At 38.0% G+C, this 16,471-nt stretch overlaps 1 protein-coding gene and 1 long non-coding RNA gene across 4 annotated transcripts; both read right to left on the reverse strand.

Moving 5' to 3' along the window:
* Window positions 1–2,709: 2,709 nt before the first annotated feature.
* Window positions 2,710–6,733, reverse strand: LOC103713486 (common plant regulatory factor 1-like). 3 transcript variants are annotated; one of them, XM_039116704.1, is made up of 8 exons: window positions 6,659–6,733; window positions 6,393–6,453; window positions 6,082–6,238; window positions 5,897–5,950; window positions 5,738–5,787; window positions 4,842–5,107; window positions 3,971–4,292; window positions 2,710–3,426 (listed from the first exon to the last, which is right to left on the reverse strand). In XM_039116704.1, the coding sequence occupies exons 3-7, from the start codon at window positions 6,174–6,176 to the stop codon at window positions 4,206–4,208; spliced, it is 552 nt and encodes a 183-aa protein (XP_038972632.1). In that variant the 5' UTR covers window positions 6,177–6,238; window positions 6,393–6,453; window positions 6,659–6,733; the 3' UTR covers window positions 2,710–3,426; window positions 3,971–4,205. The 3 variants fall into 3 exon arrangements, with proteins under 3 accessions (XP_038972632.1, XP_038972634.1, XP_038972633.1); XM_039116706.1 differs by having other exon boundaries at window positions 6,082–6,264; window positions 6,659–6,726; XM_039116705.1 differs by lacking the exon at window positions 6,659–6,733 and adding an exon at window positions 6,634–6,652.
* Window positions 6,734–10,081: 3,348 nt separating this feature from the next.
* On the reverse strand, window positions 10,082–15,156 carry LOC120104847. The gene is made up of 5 exons (XR_005507201.1): window positions 14,820–15,156; window positions 12,080–12,159; window positions 11,499–11,543; window positions 11,301–11,393; window positions 10,082–11,122 (listed from the first exon to the last, which is right to left on the reverse strand). It is a non-coding gene; the product is annotated as an uncharacterized LOC120104847 (long non-coding RNA).
* Window positions 15,157–16,471: the final 1,315 nt, after the last annotated feature.

Here is a 16,471-nt window from a genome sequence, read left to right on the forward strand (position 1 = left end):
AAAATAATAAAAAGAAAAAAGAAATAAAAAGTTGAAATTTTTTCTCAAAAATGGTAAGGTATTTGATTACTTGAGAATAGTGGCCAATGGCATTATAGAAGAGATGGACAGGAGGATTACATTGCAACGAAATATAATGTCAAAGATCTAATCGATTTTTTATTTTCAAAATCAAAGGGTTTAAGGGAAACATGAGCCAAATTGACATGTCAAAAGAGAGGTTTTCTCGTATATAAATAATGGTTGTTATAATTCAACCTGCAGCTAAAGTTGTTACGTTGCTGGTGCCATCGTGTCCTGCATCTATATTGTATTTTCCGGTTCAGATCTTGCTATGTTATTTATAATTAAGCTGCGGCTCCTCTTGCGACCAAGAAAAAGAAAAATTGTTACATTGCAATATGGAATGCAATATCAAGGATTTATTTGCAATTTTTTCAAATGGAGGGATCATAACGGAAAAAATGAGCCAGATCAACATGTCAAAAGATAATTTTCTCATTCTTTAATAATTTTTAATATTAACAGCCTTGAAGCCTTGGAACTCAACCTGCAGTATTGGTCAGGCTTCTGCGAGTAAGAAAGCACCAAGGTATACCGGAGTAGGGAGAAGGAGATGCAACGAAGTGGGAGAACTCCTCTAGTTCTAGAACTCTTAAATCCTCATGCAACAACCCAAATTAATCCTAGAGTCAGCCGACCGGATCCTGTTGATATATATATATATATGGCAGAGCTCGAGATTTCGCCCAGCCCTGGGCGGGACCGACGACAATGCCTTTATGGTTGCCGCCATTGACCTCCAGGCCGGGCTTGCTTCCTTGGGGCATCACCACCTGCTTACTGCCATGGTAGTAGCAGGAAGGGGGTCATATACTCATATTCCCACCTCTCACTCCATCTTCATCTCTTTCACTGGTCGATGTTACGAGCATCGCCCGGCCTTGATGAATCTCGACCGACCTGTGGACGGGTAAGGCTGGAGTGGGGCATGGAAGGAGGAAGGGGTTGTTGATGGCGAGACGAGGTGCAGGAGGGGCACAGGGAGTTGGCATGCAGGATGCATGGAGGTTTATTCTCGACTGAACTACAAGATTACATACCATTATAAAAATAATATTGTTATTATGTTAAACCTAGTATTGGACGGTACGAGCGTACAAAAGTTTTTGTTAATTAAAAGGGAAAATAATTCAATAATACAAGATTACATACAGTATAAACGCATTATCTTCTAAGAATAGTGGCGGCATATAAATTGCATGCATTGACGAGAGCGCTCAGGACTTTTTTCTTTTATTATCCATCACAGTTTATATCAAGCTTTAACAAATATATTTGACTAATTATGCCCTTCACTACCGGTCAAACCAATACGCTAGAGAGGGGGGGGGAGAGAGAGAGAGAGAGAGAGAGAGAGAGATTAAGGTCATAAATTAGTAGAATAGAAGCACACTAGACTTAGCTCAACTTTTGTTCGTTTTATAATCATGCTGAGCTTAAGCCAACTTATTTAATTTCAAGCCGAACTCAACCTGCTCATTAATAACTTGTTAAAAAGGATCTAAGTTAGAATTTGATTTTTTATTATTATTATTTATATAATTAAATTAATAATTTCAATTATAGTTGAATTTTATAATTAAAATATATTTATGCTACATGATTGATATTAATTAAAAACATAAAAAATTACATGAATAGTAATATAGCATATGTTTATATATTTATGCTTCTAGCTAAATTAACCTAACCATGAGTGAGCTAAGAATAACTCTAGCTCGATTCATTTTCTAATTGAGCCAAACTCAAGTTGGCTCGAGAACTTGTCCTTTGACAGTCTTAGGTCCTAAGATGATGATTCAAAGGCCAAAGCATCACGTTCTTTTTCTTTTTCCTTTTTTGTACAGTGGTTCTACACAAAAGCATTTTCATTGTATTGAAGATAAACAATATCATGCAGGACAAGTACCTGAATGCTGTTGATGGTGATAACTTGCCTGGTGACGCCTGTTGAATTACGCTGTTTGGCTTTACTTTTAAGGTCAAATGCAACCAGCCTCCCCATGCCGGCTTCAAGTCTCATGGACTAATAGGAAGAAGGCCTTCTCATATGATGATCTTCAAAGATCTGGAAAAGGAAAGCACATAGCAAAAAGAAAAAGAAATGACATCTTTAAATCGGGCAGGTTTAGCAGCAAATCTTTCTGAATGAGAGCCTTCAACTTTTACCTCCAGAAATATTGCCATTTAGAATCACATTAATTGAATCATTTTTACCTGTCACGACATATTATTTACATTATTCAGACTAATTTGTTCTTCAAACAATGCAGACTGTTCTAGCAAATATTTTTAGATGAGTCCTGAAAGAAGGTAGGGGATGAATATCAATTACATATACACACATGTTCAGGAACTCTTCAGCACGTCTTCCACCTTAATTTTTAAATATTTTATTTTCTGATTTCCACATATCCAAATTACCCCAAAAAACAAAACACCTGCGAGACACCAGCCCATCAATATGATAACAAGAGCCCTCTCTAATAAACAAAAACCCTTACTGTTTTTTAAGAACCAGAACACGCAGCAAATCCAACCCAGAATGAGGGCATTATCAGACTCGACTAAATCACAAGATCAGAATATCGAACCTGACTTTGCTAGACATGTCTCGATTTGGAAAGTGCAAACAACATATTCAGATAGCACCAAAACTTAAAAGTAATATACTAACACATACACAAGTGGCCCAGACCACACACAACCGAATTTCTCAGGAAAAAACAGCACTTAATATGACTAGCCTGCCAAGTAAAATATCAAAGGCAGGCCACAGTTAACCACAGTGGCAGGAAGAGCACTTTCCTATAGATATCCTAAAATATACAGATATGTTTCTCTAATTACGATCCTCAGCAACATCCAGTTATAAAGATTTCCAACGCCATGATTGGATCATACAAGTTGCATGGATCATACACATTTAGCACAATTTTTTTTTCAGATAATAGTAGACCCCCCAGCCAGAAGCTCTTAGGCCTGCAGACTTCCTGAGTCTTAAGGCCATTTTCTCAAGCTGATCAGTCTCCTATCACTGCCTAATTTACTTGATACCTACCTTATGTTAATGTCAGCAATATCTTTGGGCTTATAATTGGACCCAAACTATGGATTAGTTAGATCACTTGCAGATCAGCTTGCAGCCACAGCATCTGTCCTAGGATTGGAGTCGAGAAGCTGGTGGAGCTTGCCACTGGACTTCTCATGAGCCTCATCCTCCTGCTGCACACTTCTACTAATCGAGCTTGAGTTATCTATCATTGACAAGAAATTCTCTGCAACAACAGATGGGGCTCCCTCAGACTCCATGTTAGCAGTAGAAATCTCTTCTTGGCTTAATCGTGCAGTCTTCAGTTTCTCCTGTGAACCAAAATACAAAACAAAACAAAACTAGTTGAACCTCACTATGCCAAAACAAGCGGACATCAGACCAAATATACATATCACGCAAGTATAAAATGTAACACATCTGCTGATAATATATTCTCCATGTCAATCATTTTTATTGTATGATTTTGATGGATCTATATTAACTCAACTAAAATTTAATCCCAAACTCGTGGGGTCCAGCTACATGAATCCTTTTCCTCCATTCTTCTTGGTTTAGGGCTATACATGTTGAGATATTGAATCCTTCCTCACTACTTCATTTCATGTGATTTTGGATCCATCCCTACCGCTCTTTCGTATTAATGTATCAAAACCATCTAAAATTGTCATTCTCTCAATTTCTCCTCACATTCAACAACTGCCAATTTCTAATTCTGCATATGATGTTTCAAATTTCAATGTCATGCAGTTTCACATGTTAGTCATAAAGCATGATAGGAAAGCTCTACTCCCAGATCATCCCTATAGAGAATTGCAGTTCAATAAACCTATGGAGGGAGAATCTGAAGGGTACCATTAGGGTTGAATTTTCTAATCTGAGTTTATTTGAGTTCTCTGATAGCCGACTGATTTCAGATCTCAAAGCCCATGTCTCGGCATCAGGGTCTGCAAACTTTCACAGCGGAGTTGTTCAGTTTTCAGCCTGAAGCAAGCATGAGATTTCAGATATGAAGAAAAGGGAAGAAGATAAAAGATATCATGGAGACAACTCATAAAAGCTAGCAAAAGTATACGGTCAAAATTCTGCTCTAGTGTACCTGCTTCCTCAGCCTTGACCTTCTAGCAGATTCCCTGTTGGATTGCTTCCTCCTTTCACGTTTGAGTTCCCTCTCGTCCTGGGGAAAGTATACCATTAAAAAAGGTGAAGCCTAAAAGCTCAATTCAGAACAACATAAAAACATTCTTCGGAAAATAGATTCATGCGAACAGAACACGATGAAAATAAAAACAGCATAAGGTTCCCCAAGAATTTGCTAATGCGGCGTAACTTCAGAAATACTGAAATTTACTTCTGTTGAAAACCTTCAACAGGAAGATGTTCTGACAATATATTTATTAAATTTAGGATTCAATGTAGGAATAGAAAGACTATCAAGCATGGATAAGCTTTAATTCAGGATGGAAGGTGGGAGGGAGGAAACCCGGAATATCAGTCAATTAAGAAGCACAAAACCAGTTGTAAGCCTATAAGAATTTCAGTCTTTCAACAAGGATGAAAGCAACAGTTAAACATAAAGTCTAGGAGCAAGGTGAAGAATACATTAAAAATGGCCACAAGCAAGCCAGTGTAATTTCTTCAAACAGGTAGGAAGTAATAATATGGGAACAGTTGCAATAACAAGAACCAAACGCCAAGGGAACAAACATTTGCAGAGTGGACATGCCTGTATCCAGAGTTCAGAAGAACCTCTGTTACGACCCGGCATCATAGCACCAGCTGCCGGTGAAATAGTTGTCCCACTAGTTTGCACTTTTCCAGTAGTAGCAACCCTGAATTCCATTCCTGGTGTTGGACTAGATGAAGGTCCAGTGCCTACTGGTTTTCCTGAGATATTTGGAGGTGCAACAGTAATGCCAAGAGACATTTTTGAGGATGCACTTGTTTCCCCACCATGAGCAGCATTGGCCTGTGCATCAACCTTACCGTCACCTGCAAAGGTTCAACAAAGGTACCTTAGCCACAACTGCTAAGGAACCCCAAAAAATTCACAATCCATGTTGTAAAGAAAAGACTAGTGACACGAGCAAATGCTGTAATTTGAAGTTGACAGACCATTCTTGCTAATAAACATAACCGCTATGTTTCAGACATTATGAGAATTAATCTACCAGCAGAACACATATACCATTGCAGCCAAAAATGTTAACTAAATAAACTAAAATCTCTGCAGACAAAAAGTTATGCTTTAAATACTCTGAGATGCATGATGAAGAAGAAAAGACTCGTGATACAATGAAATGCTATAATTTGAAAGTTGACAGGCCATTCTTGTTAATAAACATCACCATCATTTTCCCGCCATAATGAGAATAAATCCCCCATCAGAACACATATACCATTGCAGCCAAATATGTTAGCCATAATGAGAATAAATCCACCAGCAGAACACATATACCATTGCAGCCAAATATGTTAACTAAATAAACCAAAATCTCTGCAAAATAAAAGATTATGCTTTAAGTTCTCTGAGATGCATGATGAAGGGTGGCATGCCAGAAATACAGGACCTTGTTGGTTTGATTAAGATAACCTATCCATGGCAGGCAAGAATGGCAATACCTGGAGCCCCTATATCTTCAGAGCTTCGCTTTCTTTGAGTTTTGTTTCCCCTTAAAATAGAAGAGAACTGCTGATTAAACTTGCTGTAGCATAGCTCCAGATGCAAGTTTTGAAAAGTAAATTGGTTGGCCCAAAAATTAAAGAGTCAAAAAGAATTACCCCTGCATTATTACCATCACTGCATCACTTGAGCCTTCCACACTATCACCCCCACTGCACCACAAATTTTTTAATAAAAAAACAGCCACCAAAGCACACCATTTCGGATTGAATTAAAACTAGCTTCATCGAAAAAGCTAGAAGAAAAATAAGGAACCATCAAGCAATTTTGAATGTGAACTAACCTTTTTGATGACCCATTCACATCACCTCCTCTATTTTCAGCACTGCCATTGCCCATTGCCGTAGCATGCCCATCAAACCCTTTAAGCTTTTTCATTGGCCTTTATCCTTATTGCCTGGTGACTTAGCAGGCATCTCCATGCTTAAAGGAGTTGCAATCTGCACAACAGCAGTAACAATAAAAGCTAAACAAAAGAATGATCAGCACAAAAGTAAATATGACAGAATATGCAGTATCTATCAGTACTTCGAGTTGCTAGACTACTAGAAACATAATGTAAAGTCAGACTTCCTAGGTTAAACAGCACCTACCCACTACCGCTTCACTAATAGTGGGAGATGGTGCAAATTCCTTGATATTGCATGTGAGATCCCTGGAAGCATAATAAATCATTATGATTTAAGCACTTCACACCATACCTACGGTATTTCAGTTTGTACAGCCTCTTCTATATTTATCTACTAAAATTATTGCTATCTTAAATGCTCATGAAAAGAATCACTTAGAATTAGAAACGTCTCAGTGGATACCAGGCAAGAAAAGGAAATAATACCCCCAAAAAAATTATCTCTACTCACAAAGGGCATCGAGGGATGAGAGTAACTCTCAGCTGGATAGATTGCAGTATACGGCGTCCAAAAGGAGCGGTACAAAGGCTGAAATAAAAATATTTTATCATTAGAATAATGAGTTTCAATGACAGTAAAATCAATGACTTAGTAGCCATGTCAAACTGTAGTCACATGTAAGCTAGTAGATGCAGCTACTACAAAGTATCACCCAAGACTTTATGTTCTATATTCTGGTGCCCTTCCATCTAGCACTAGCACAATGCCATGCCATGCTAAAACTTGACATATATAAACACAAGCCATGTCGCATGCTGATCAAGCACTGCATGGCAGATGTTAGACTGCGCTCACCAACATGAAGGGTGTTCAGTCATTGATGCCACTTTTATTTTGACAATCTGCAGAGTCCTTGATATGTGTTCAATAAGATTTCCAATACTCAAACATACAAATATAGCAACCAAAAAATGACGATTTTGGTCAAGTGGTCTACACTCCTACTCTACATAGAGGAGTTTAAATTTAACCTATGTCATATAGAAATATAAGTTGCATGTAGCTGTATTACGTGGTCTTCTGCAGTTCAATATGTCCATACACCATATATTTGTGTATTATTTTGGTGTTGTATCTGATGTGCATGACATATTTTAATCTTATGTATCAATTGTTGCAAACCTTAGACTCCATTTAAAGGTTCGACATTTAAGGATTCCAATTTAAAATCATAATTCATCCTTTTTTGTCCTTGAATCCAACTTTCCCATGTTAAGAGTTGAGAATTTATCTTAGGATGTGTTTGGTTGTTAAAAGCAGCAAATCCAAACATCGAACTATAAAATGATAGAACAGGAAATGGATCATAAACCTAAAAGATTTAATTTGAAGCAAAAGTTTCCAATTCTATGAATATATATGGATTATTACTTTAGTACACAACAAAAAAAATCAACTTTATAATATGAAATTTTCTAAACCTATATGGGCATGCAGGCAAAGAACAATAATTAAAGTATTGTTGGCACAGACAAGTCGACTAGTGGCCAACGCACATGTTGTATCACGCCCAACCCCAAAACATAGATAAAAGACTTTTTGGCCCGATAAGGAGCAATGATATGTGTATCAACCCATGCCAAGTTCACGTGAGTCGATAAGACCCAAGATGCATAGTACTTGATATCAATCCAATGTCAGGTGCTAATACTAACCTGACACAGTATGTGTCAAACAGCATGAACCAACACAGGTTTACTCAAATCCATGCACCTTAAATGTCCTACACCTTGCACCTATAAATCATTGGCTCAGATGTATGAGATGCAGATCCACATAAGAGAGGGTTGCCATGCGGTTTAGACTGGATCTACGTGGCCTTTGTTTTATATGTACATGTAGGTCTAACAGCTCTCCTCTATAGCATCATAACTTGCAATATTTCCCAAAAAAGTACCAAAATATATTATGATCTTGTTTGCTCAAGAAAAACTATTATGACCATGTGGGGCATCCAAATGCATCACGGTATGCATTGCATATTCAGAAAGTTGCCGTATTTATTTTTGCATGTGCCGAAGCAAAATATTCACCATACTAAGCTATTAATAATAGCTTCAGACACCTAATACATGGATATCGACTTTTTCCCCTTAAGATTGAAAATTCAAGTGATGTCTATCCAACATCACCAAAGCCAATGATTTTATTTGGCAAGATAGCCACTGAGGTTGATCTATTTCCCAATTACCATCAAAGAAATTATGATTACCTAGAAAAATGTAGCGTGTTTGTTTTGGATTCAACTCATAATTTTAGAAATGTAGCTGGGTACTTGGATTGGCTAAATGATAGCCAATTTCAAGATTTCAAGCACCCGTATGACTCTAGCTTATGATAGGAAACTTCTTAAACATAAATGAGCATTTAGGCAAAGACCAAAGATTTAAGTGTCCTTGCGCAATAGGGGTGCAAATGAGTTGGGCAACTCATAAGTTGCTCAGCTCACTAGGGTCCAAGTTTGACTTGACTAGACTGTTACGAGCTCGAGTAGCAAAATACTCAACTTGAAGGCTCATTAGTCTAGTCGAGTATTATATATATATATTTAATAATATTATATTTGTTTATAATTTATAATATTAAATAATATTTTAAACTGTATTATTACGTTATATTTTATTTTAACCATATTTTTTAATTATGATCAAGGCTCAAATTCGAGCTCGAACTTGAGCTCAAGTATGGCTCGATAGATATTCAAGTCAAGTCACAGTCGATCTCGAGTACTGCTTTTTTTTTTTTAATCAAATCGAGCTCGAGACTCCAGCTACCTGACTCAGCTTGGCTCGATTGCACCCCCATGGCAATGCTAGCTAGTGCATAGCACGGCACATGCGTTGCTATGTTGAAAAGGAAACACTTGACTTGGTGCTGAACAATACCAAGCATACGAATGATGCCAAATCAGCATAGGTATATGTCGACTAGGCATGCCTTCTTCAATGATGACCTAAGTCTGGGAGCTGATATTCAGCGAGCACAGTACTTGTTAGTTGGCATGGACCAGCATAGTCAGCAACCAAAACAATAGTGAAGAACACTTCAGCATTGCATGCCCTATATCTAGGCCCCTTACATGTCATGCAAGGCTTCAAAAACACCCCCCCCCCAAAAAAAAAAAAAAAAAATGTAAATGAAGATGCAAGGCTCACATTAAGAGGCTCCTTGTGGTTCGCAATAAATGTAGATAGCCTTCCCCACGTAAAAATCCAGGTTTACCAGTCTTTTCTGTAGTAACATCAACTCAAATTTTTTTTCAGATTAGGAGGGGTTAATCCCAACTTTTTTCTCCCCCCCCCTTCAGGGGGCCGACTCCAAACCAAAATTAAGCCCCCTTGGCCCCAAGTGGCAAGAAGTGATATCAATCTGAGAAAGTACTCAGTGGTCATAGTAGTATAACATTTAATTTAAATATATATGTGTGTGAGGAGCTTGTTTGCTAAAACAAAGCATTCAATCTTTTAGTGATCCAAATGCACTTAGGGTACAAATTGCATTAACAGAAAGTTGCCAATTCTTTCTATTTATTTGCATGTGCCAAAGAAATATTAAGCTATTCATAATAGCTTTAGACACCTAACACCTGATATCAACTCTATTTTTCCCTTTTCTTTTTATATTTTTAGGGGGCCAGGTATCTTATAAGACTATGAGATCAAGTCATTGTCTATCCATGATCGCCGTTGAAAATAATTTTTTGTAGGATTCCTACTGGAAATGAACAATTTATTCATCATAGGCTAACAAAGGAATAATGGGAATCCAATAATAAAAGGGGTCTGTTTTGGGTTTAACCATAATTTCAGAACGTCGTCAGATACTTGCATCAACTACAAGGATTGAGTACAATGGTTCTTTGTTAGACTTTTGGTAGTTATTATGAGTAATAGTGGAAATCATCTTTTTCGGTTTATGCTGGCTCAACTAGACCCATAATAGGTGCTAAACCATTGGGAAGGATCATGCCAAGTAACCACCACATCGAACAGAATATATCTAACTTGATTTAGTTCAGCCTCCTATTGCATCTCCATTTCCTTACAACCATTGTCTGATTTAGTTCAGCCTCCTATTGCTTCTCCATTTCCTTACAACCATTGTCTTTTCCCAGTGCCAATAACCCTGAACAAAGCAGACCATTGAAAAACAAAAAATAAAAACCTAAAACACTATGGTCCAAGCCCAACTCAGTAGGCTTCTCATCAACACTTGGTCAAAAAATTATACAGGGCAATTTAGGAGGTCAACAAAAGAGCGTTGAGATAGAGCCCCAGATAAAGTGGCTTGAAGGGCCTCAATGACATGGGGTAAGGAACCATCTGGCCCCCCAACTAGGGCATCACACCAGTATTATCGTCTTGGTTGTTATCTGAGATGAAACATCTTACAAGTGCCCCTACCCCTGTCACCGCTTCCAGCTAAGAAGCCTGTCATTTTGTCTACGAAGGCTAAAACTAATCGGCATGAAGCAATACACTGCCATCATGCCTATCTATATTAGGAAGGGCCCAAATTCATGCTCTAAATATCCAATATGTCACTCTTATAGTCTTGTTTACTTCAAAAGGCAATTTTGCAACATTGCCTTGTGCTAGGAAGCCAGTTGAAATGTTTTATTACGTTTGCTCACAGTCTCATACTTATTTACACCACTGGGTGATAATCAAAATATAAGCCAAAAGGCTCTTTTAATTTTGTTTCTTAAGTCAAAGAAGCCATTTGAAATTTTTCGTTACATTTATTCACATAAATGTTTCAGAATGACTAGCATCAGTTGGTGCCAAATCAAACTGTAAGCCCAAAAAAAAAAGCCTGGTACATTCTTATGCATGGCTGGAAGAAAACACACAGTACAGGCATTCCTTCTCCCAGTGCACGAAAGGCTTCCATGTAAGATGCATCACTTATATCCTGAAACCAAAGAATGCAATGCCACATGTCTATCTAAAACACCAGCAAATGGAGTTACGACATTTTCTTCTTATATGGTTTATATATGACAATTAAAGTTGGTTTTACAAGGATTTCTTACAGCACCTATGAATTGGAAATGACGTAACAGCATAAAAAGGTAAAAAAAATAAAGTACCTGAGGCCCCCACATATATGAATGGGGTGGATGACCAGGGGCAATTGAAGTTCTGAAAAATGGTGGTGGCATCACTCCAGGGCCATAATATGCCTGAAAAGAGAAGAAAAAGGCCTTTTTGGTTACATTTCATTAAAATGAATTCTTTAAAAATTTAGTGTTCAGGAGAAAAGGGTGAAATCCTTGGCAGTAATCGACCTGCATAGTCGCCCAATCAGGATACGGATGAATGGTCGGTTTCTCCTGCGAAGGAAAATTAAAGTAACCGTTGCCTCATATCACAAAAATAATAGAATAGCAAAACTAGGACTGTTTATGTTTGTCTAGACTATACATACTTGCTTATTGGTTTATTATTACAGTAGATTTGATTCTATCTAAGTGCATATTGAGTCAATCTAACATCGGCCGTGATCTATCTATATGACAGCACCCAGCTTATGCTAAAATACATAGCTGTACAAAGTGAATATTGCAAGATAATTGATACTTGTTAGACCAACCACTTTGACAATGATTCACTCTCATTTTCTTCCTGTATTAAGTTAACTGGCAAGCAGTTATTGTTACAAACTGCCAACATAGTGCAGATTGCTTATCTAATAATGCCTACACACAGCATACTGCATATACAGAAGAATATGTGTAAGATGTACTTTAAACTCAGAAATAAAGTCCTTGATATTTCAGTCAGGTTAAGATATATAGCTTTCTACGATATAGGAATAACTTATTCTCACAAGACCGTCTATCCATGTCCTAAAAGAATTTCTGCTAACCTGCACAGATGAAGAAGTTTTGTCAGACTTTGGAGGAGTCCCAGCTTCATTATCCCCATGAAAGTTGAATTGTAGGTCACCTGAACATGGTATATAAGTATTAAAGAATAATTTTTTTTTGAAGTTTTCAAAGTTTAGTCGAATTCCATAGGGATGATAAAGTAAAATATTTAAATAATAAAAGAAAATCTAGAAAAGGACAAAAGGAAGAATGATATCTCTAGAGATATGTGAATCTTTTGACAGCTAAGGGGAATGAGGCAATCCCAAATACAAACATGCTAAATAGCAGATTATGAACCAGCAAACTACCCAAATCATATGCCAGTTTCTGTATAAAGTCTAACATGCTCAGCTTTCCAGATGACATTTAAACTTCAGAAAGATGCATCTATTATCGTATATGATCAAGATACAAATAAAACATGAAGTTTCATAGGTATAGAGAGTATCCGCAATGCTGAAACCAGCGCATCACCACTCAAACAGAAAAATATAGCAAGGAATTCCAATTGGAAAGATATTGGAGAATACATGATGCACCAGAGAAATACAATATTCTATACCAATTTTTGCAATATAGTAGGCTTAATTTTCTTTCTCAGATAAAAATGATATTAAGCAGCACAATATTGTGCCAAGTGTAAAGGTCATATGTTCCTGACATCATGTAAGGGTTACCATGTTCTTGAGCACCAAGATCATGAAAAGAAATAATTTTTAATATAGCAGCATACTGTAGTGAGACACAATAAAGGGAGAAAACAAAATTGCAATATATAACAAACATATGCCACCAAACAACTAAGACCTTTTACACTACTGACTCTCGTTAATTCATTCTGTATAATACAAGATTCCAACAAGTGCTAAATCCCTTTAAATAATTGACAGGTTATTGGAGATTTCCAAAATACTAAAGCCAGCTATATTCATATATACCCCTCGTTTCCATTTTTTAGCACCTTTTGCCAAAGGATTATAAAAAAGATGTAAATATTCCTTGGCAAAATAATAATCACATGGCTTAATATTATTTTATCCCATAAACATTGATTTTTTAATGGGCTAATAGAATAGCAGATTAGTTTAAGGAAACAACCAGAAGCAACTGCAAATACATCTATTTTGGCAGTCACAAGTTAATAATATGTCAAAGCGTTGGTGACTAAAATGATAAAAATGTGGCAAAATGCATCACGGAAAGAATTAGACAAAAGTGCTCAAGCACTGACCCAGATCCAGCTCAAAATTTGCAGATTCTAAAAATATTCCTTCCATAAGTGATGCTAATTCAGTACCATAACAAAACAAAAAAAAATTGCAGGTGAAAGTGTTGGATACCTAGTTCCCTACCATATGCAATTTTTTCAATTCTAAGTGGAATATTTTATCAAAAAAATTCCATCTTTTCTATGGTGAAAGTGAGTTAAACTAAGCCTTATGAATGCATGTGTTTCTGCAACCTTTTCTTTGGTCAATGTGATTTTGAAGAAAAAAAAGAAAAAAAAAAAGATGACATGGCCAATTTATAATAATTGTTCAGATAGCAAGCCATAGTTAAAAGTGAGATTCAAAAAGATAAACCAAAATAACTAATTCTTAGTTATTTCATGAGTTAACAAATCCCATGTCAATTGTAATTCATGGCAATTATCCTCAACACCATTAAAGCAGCTGCATGACTAACAAGTAACAACCACCACAACCGGCAGAAGTGACAACTTCCTCTGCTACAGTCATTCCATTAATCCAGAAAAGAATAAAGGTTTTCTGACCAAAACAGAACAAAGGATTTGCATGCAGTAGTAGGGAACTATGCATGTTTCAGAGTTTCATATTGAATCCATAACCAGAAACTTCAAACACAACCAAATCTTGCCACATAAACGGAAAAGGTTGGAAAAAAGAAAGGAAAAGGACAGAAAGGGGTGAATGTGGTGGTTAAATTTGCTAATATTGTTCTTTTCGAAACTTAATTTGAAGAGACGTGAACAGAATTTCTGATCCACATAGAAATTTTCCTTTTTCTGAAAGTAATGGGTCCTGGAAGCCGATTTTCGATTAATCAGAGGGGCAGAAGTGCCATTTTATCAGAGAAAACAACAGATCGGCCTGTAGAACTTGATGGTTATAAACCTTGGAAAGTCATTAATCGCATCATGATGGTAATTTAGTAGGCGAAACGACAAGAATACCCAAATCAAAAAGGGAAAGACGAGCAACGATTTGGAAAACCAGAGCTCCTAGTGGTTTCGAACTCGGAGCGAGTTTCTCTCGGCATGAACAGAGACTAACTTTGAAATTTCTACCGTATCCGCTCATTCTTTTTCTAATCTTCCGGGTTTTCTTTCCTCCTTTTGTTTTTCTTTTTCTTTCCGGGAATCTAGTTTTTTCTTCCGAATCTAAACCCCCTCCCTTCAGACAAAAATTATTTACGTCACAAAAAATCAAATTTCAGCAGAAAGGATTCAAATTTTCGGATTATCGTACCAGCAAACTAATCAAATTCCCATACTAATGTGATCGTCGGAAGGAAAAAAAGCGCACAGAATTGAAACCAATCCCATGCAAATGCGATTATCCAAACCAAAAGAACGAGAAATCAAAATCCAGTCCAAGAACACCAACACATCAACATATCAACGATCTCGAACCAGTTTTGTCTAAAAAAAAAAGAACCAAAATCCACCATTTAAAAAAAGGTAATCGACGAAATAAACAAAAAAAATCCACATACCAGAATCTTTCCTCCAACAAATCCTTCACCACACCCACCAAATACACCAAATCGCTATCAGTTTTCCTCCAGAGGACAAAAGAAGCACTACCCACAGAACTCGCGATCTCGAGCAATCCCAATAAAACTTAACGAAGAGAACAAAAACCAAAACCTTTACCCAAAAACCCTAGCTTCTATTCTTCCGCCATTAATTCGAACCGGAGCGGAAAAGGCAAGAAAAGAGAGGCCGCGAGAGAGGGGGCAAGAGGCGGGAAGAAGAAAGCCAAGAAGCAACAAGCCAAGGCGATGAAGCGGGCGCCAAGCGACTGCCACGTCACATACACGTGTCTATCTCTCGCTCCCGGCATACGTCCTATATCTCATATAATACATGGACCAGAAAAAGAAAACCCACAGAACCAAACCTGCCTATCCACGAATCCCAATGGAAAACTGGAGTTGGGTTCTTTTTCGGGGGCCTGACTTCCGGCATTGGCTCGATGGGGTCGTCGGCTGTGCAGACAAGATGGTGTTGTCGAGTTGGCCGTCGGTCTGGGCGAAGGGAAAGTTTATTCCTCGTCACCACTTCTTACACGTGTCGGGTTCGGGAACGATCTTTGCGCCAAGGGTCGCGCCTCTCGAGGTCCAGCTAACCTCCCGTCATGTGGCCGACGTGGTCCGGCCGGGAGGCGCCAAGACTCCCCGAAATCTAGACGACCGGCACCACCACGATTACAACGTGTCCTTACGCAAGACCTCATTTTTATTCCCATTGGACAGCTGTCGTGACCTGGCACCGGGACCACCTGGAAGCACGTGATGCATGTTGACTGGGTTGGATAGGTGAGATTATTTGTTGTGTGGTTTGTTGTTGGCTATCGTTATTTAGATTAAATTCGATTGGAGTTGCGCCTCACGCCCGACGCGGGACGGACCACCCGATCCCAGTGATCCGCCGCGTGCCTTCAGAATAAAAAAGTAGACGAATTATGACTTTTCTTGCATTGGCTCTGAAATGCCCTCGAAGATTGAAGAAATTACGGGAATCTTAAGGCATTGATGAAAAGACGAAAAAGGCCTTGGCTCCGATCTTGGATATTGTTACATCGAGTTTCTACTAGTTAATAGGTGGCCATGCAGCACCTGTCACGGTCCGGCGAACCAACTTCGCAAAATGTTGGGCTCGATGTGCTGATGGGTTGACTAGTTTTGGGTGTCGGAGCTGACCCGTTCCTTACATGCAAGTACATGTTCGGTTCACTAGCTCTGACGTTTGATACATCGGATCACGTCAAAGTGATTGGCAGATGAACCTTATTTGGTTGTTATTTGGCTTATGGCACTTAGCATGACATTTGCTACTAGGGTTTCGTGTGCAATTATACTTGCAAAAGCAAGGTCAATGAACAAAATCAAAAATTTCGTCATATCAACAACCAGCTGATGACGATCTCTTGCATTTTCGTACATCTTTGTAATGGCAAACATCCGGTGTCCCGAATCATGATGTTTTTTTCTAATTTTTTGGGTAAACAATTAAACACGTGCATCAGACTTTGCTGCCGTCGATCCTAGGATCCGATGCGGATTACCTTCAAGGACTTGTGAGGCAACAAAAACATAACCGGAGAGCTTGTCATATTAGCTTTGGCCGAGCCTGCGATGCTTAA

Source organism: Phoenix dactylifera, unplaced genomic scaffold (genome assembly GCF_009389715.1).
Source record: "Phoenix dactylifera cultivar Barhee BC4 unplaced genomic scaffold, palm_55x_up_171113_PBpolish2nd_filt_p 000121F, whole genome shotgun sequence".
Taxonomy (NCBI): Eukaryota; Viridiplantae; Streptophyta; class Magnoliopsida; order Arecales; family Arecaceae; genus Phoenix; species Phoenix dactylifera.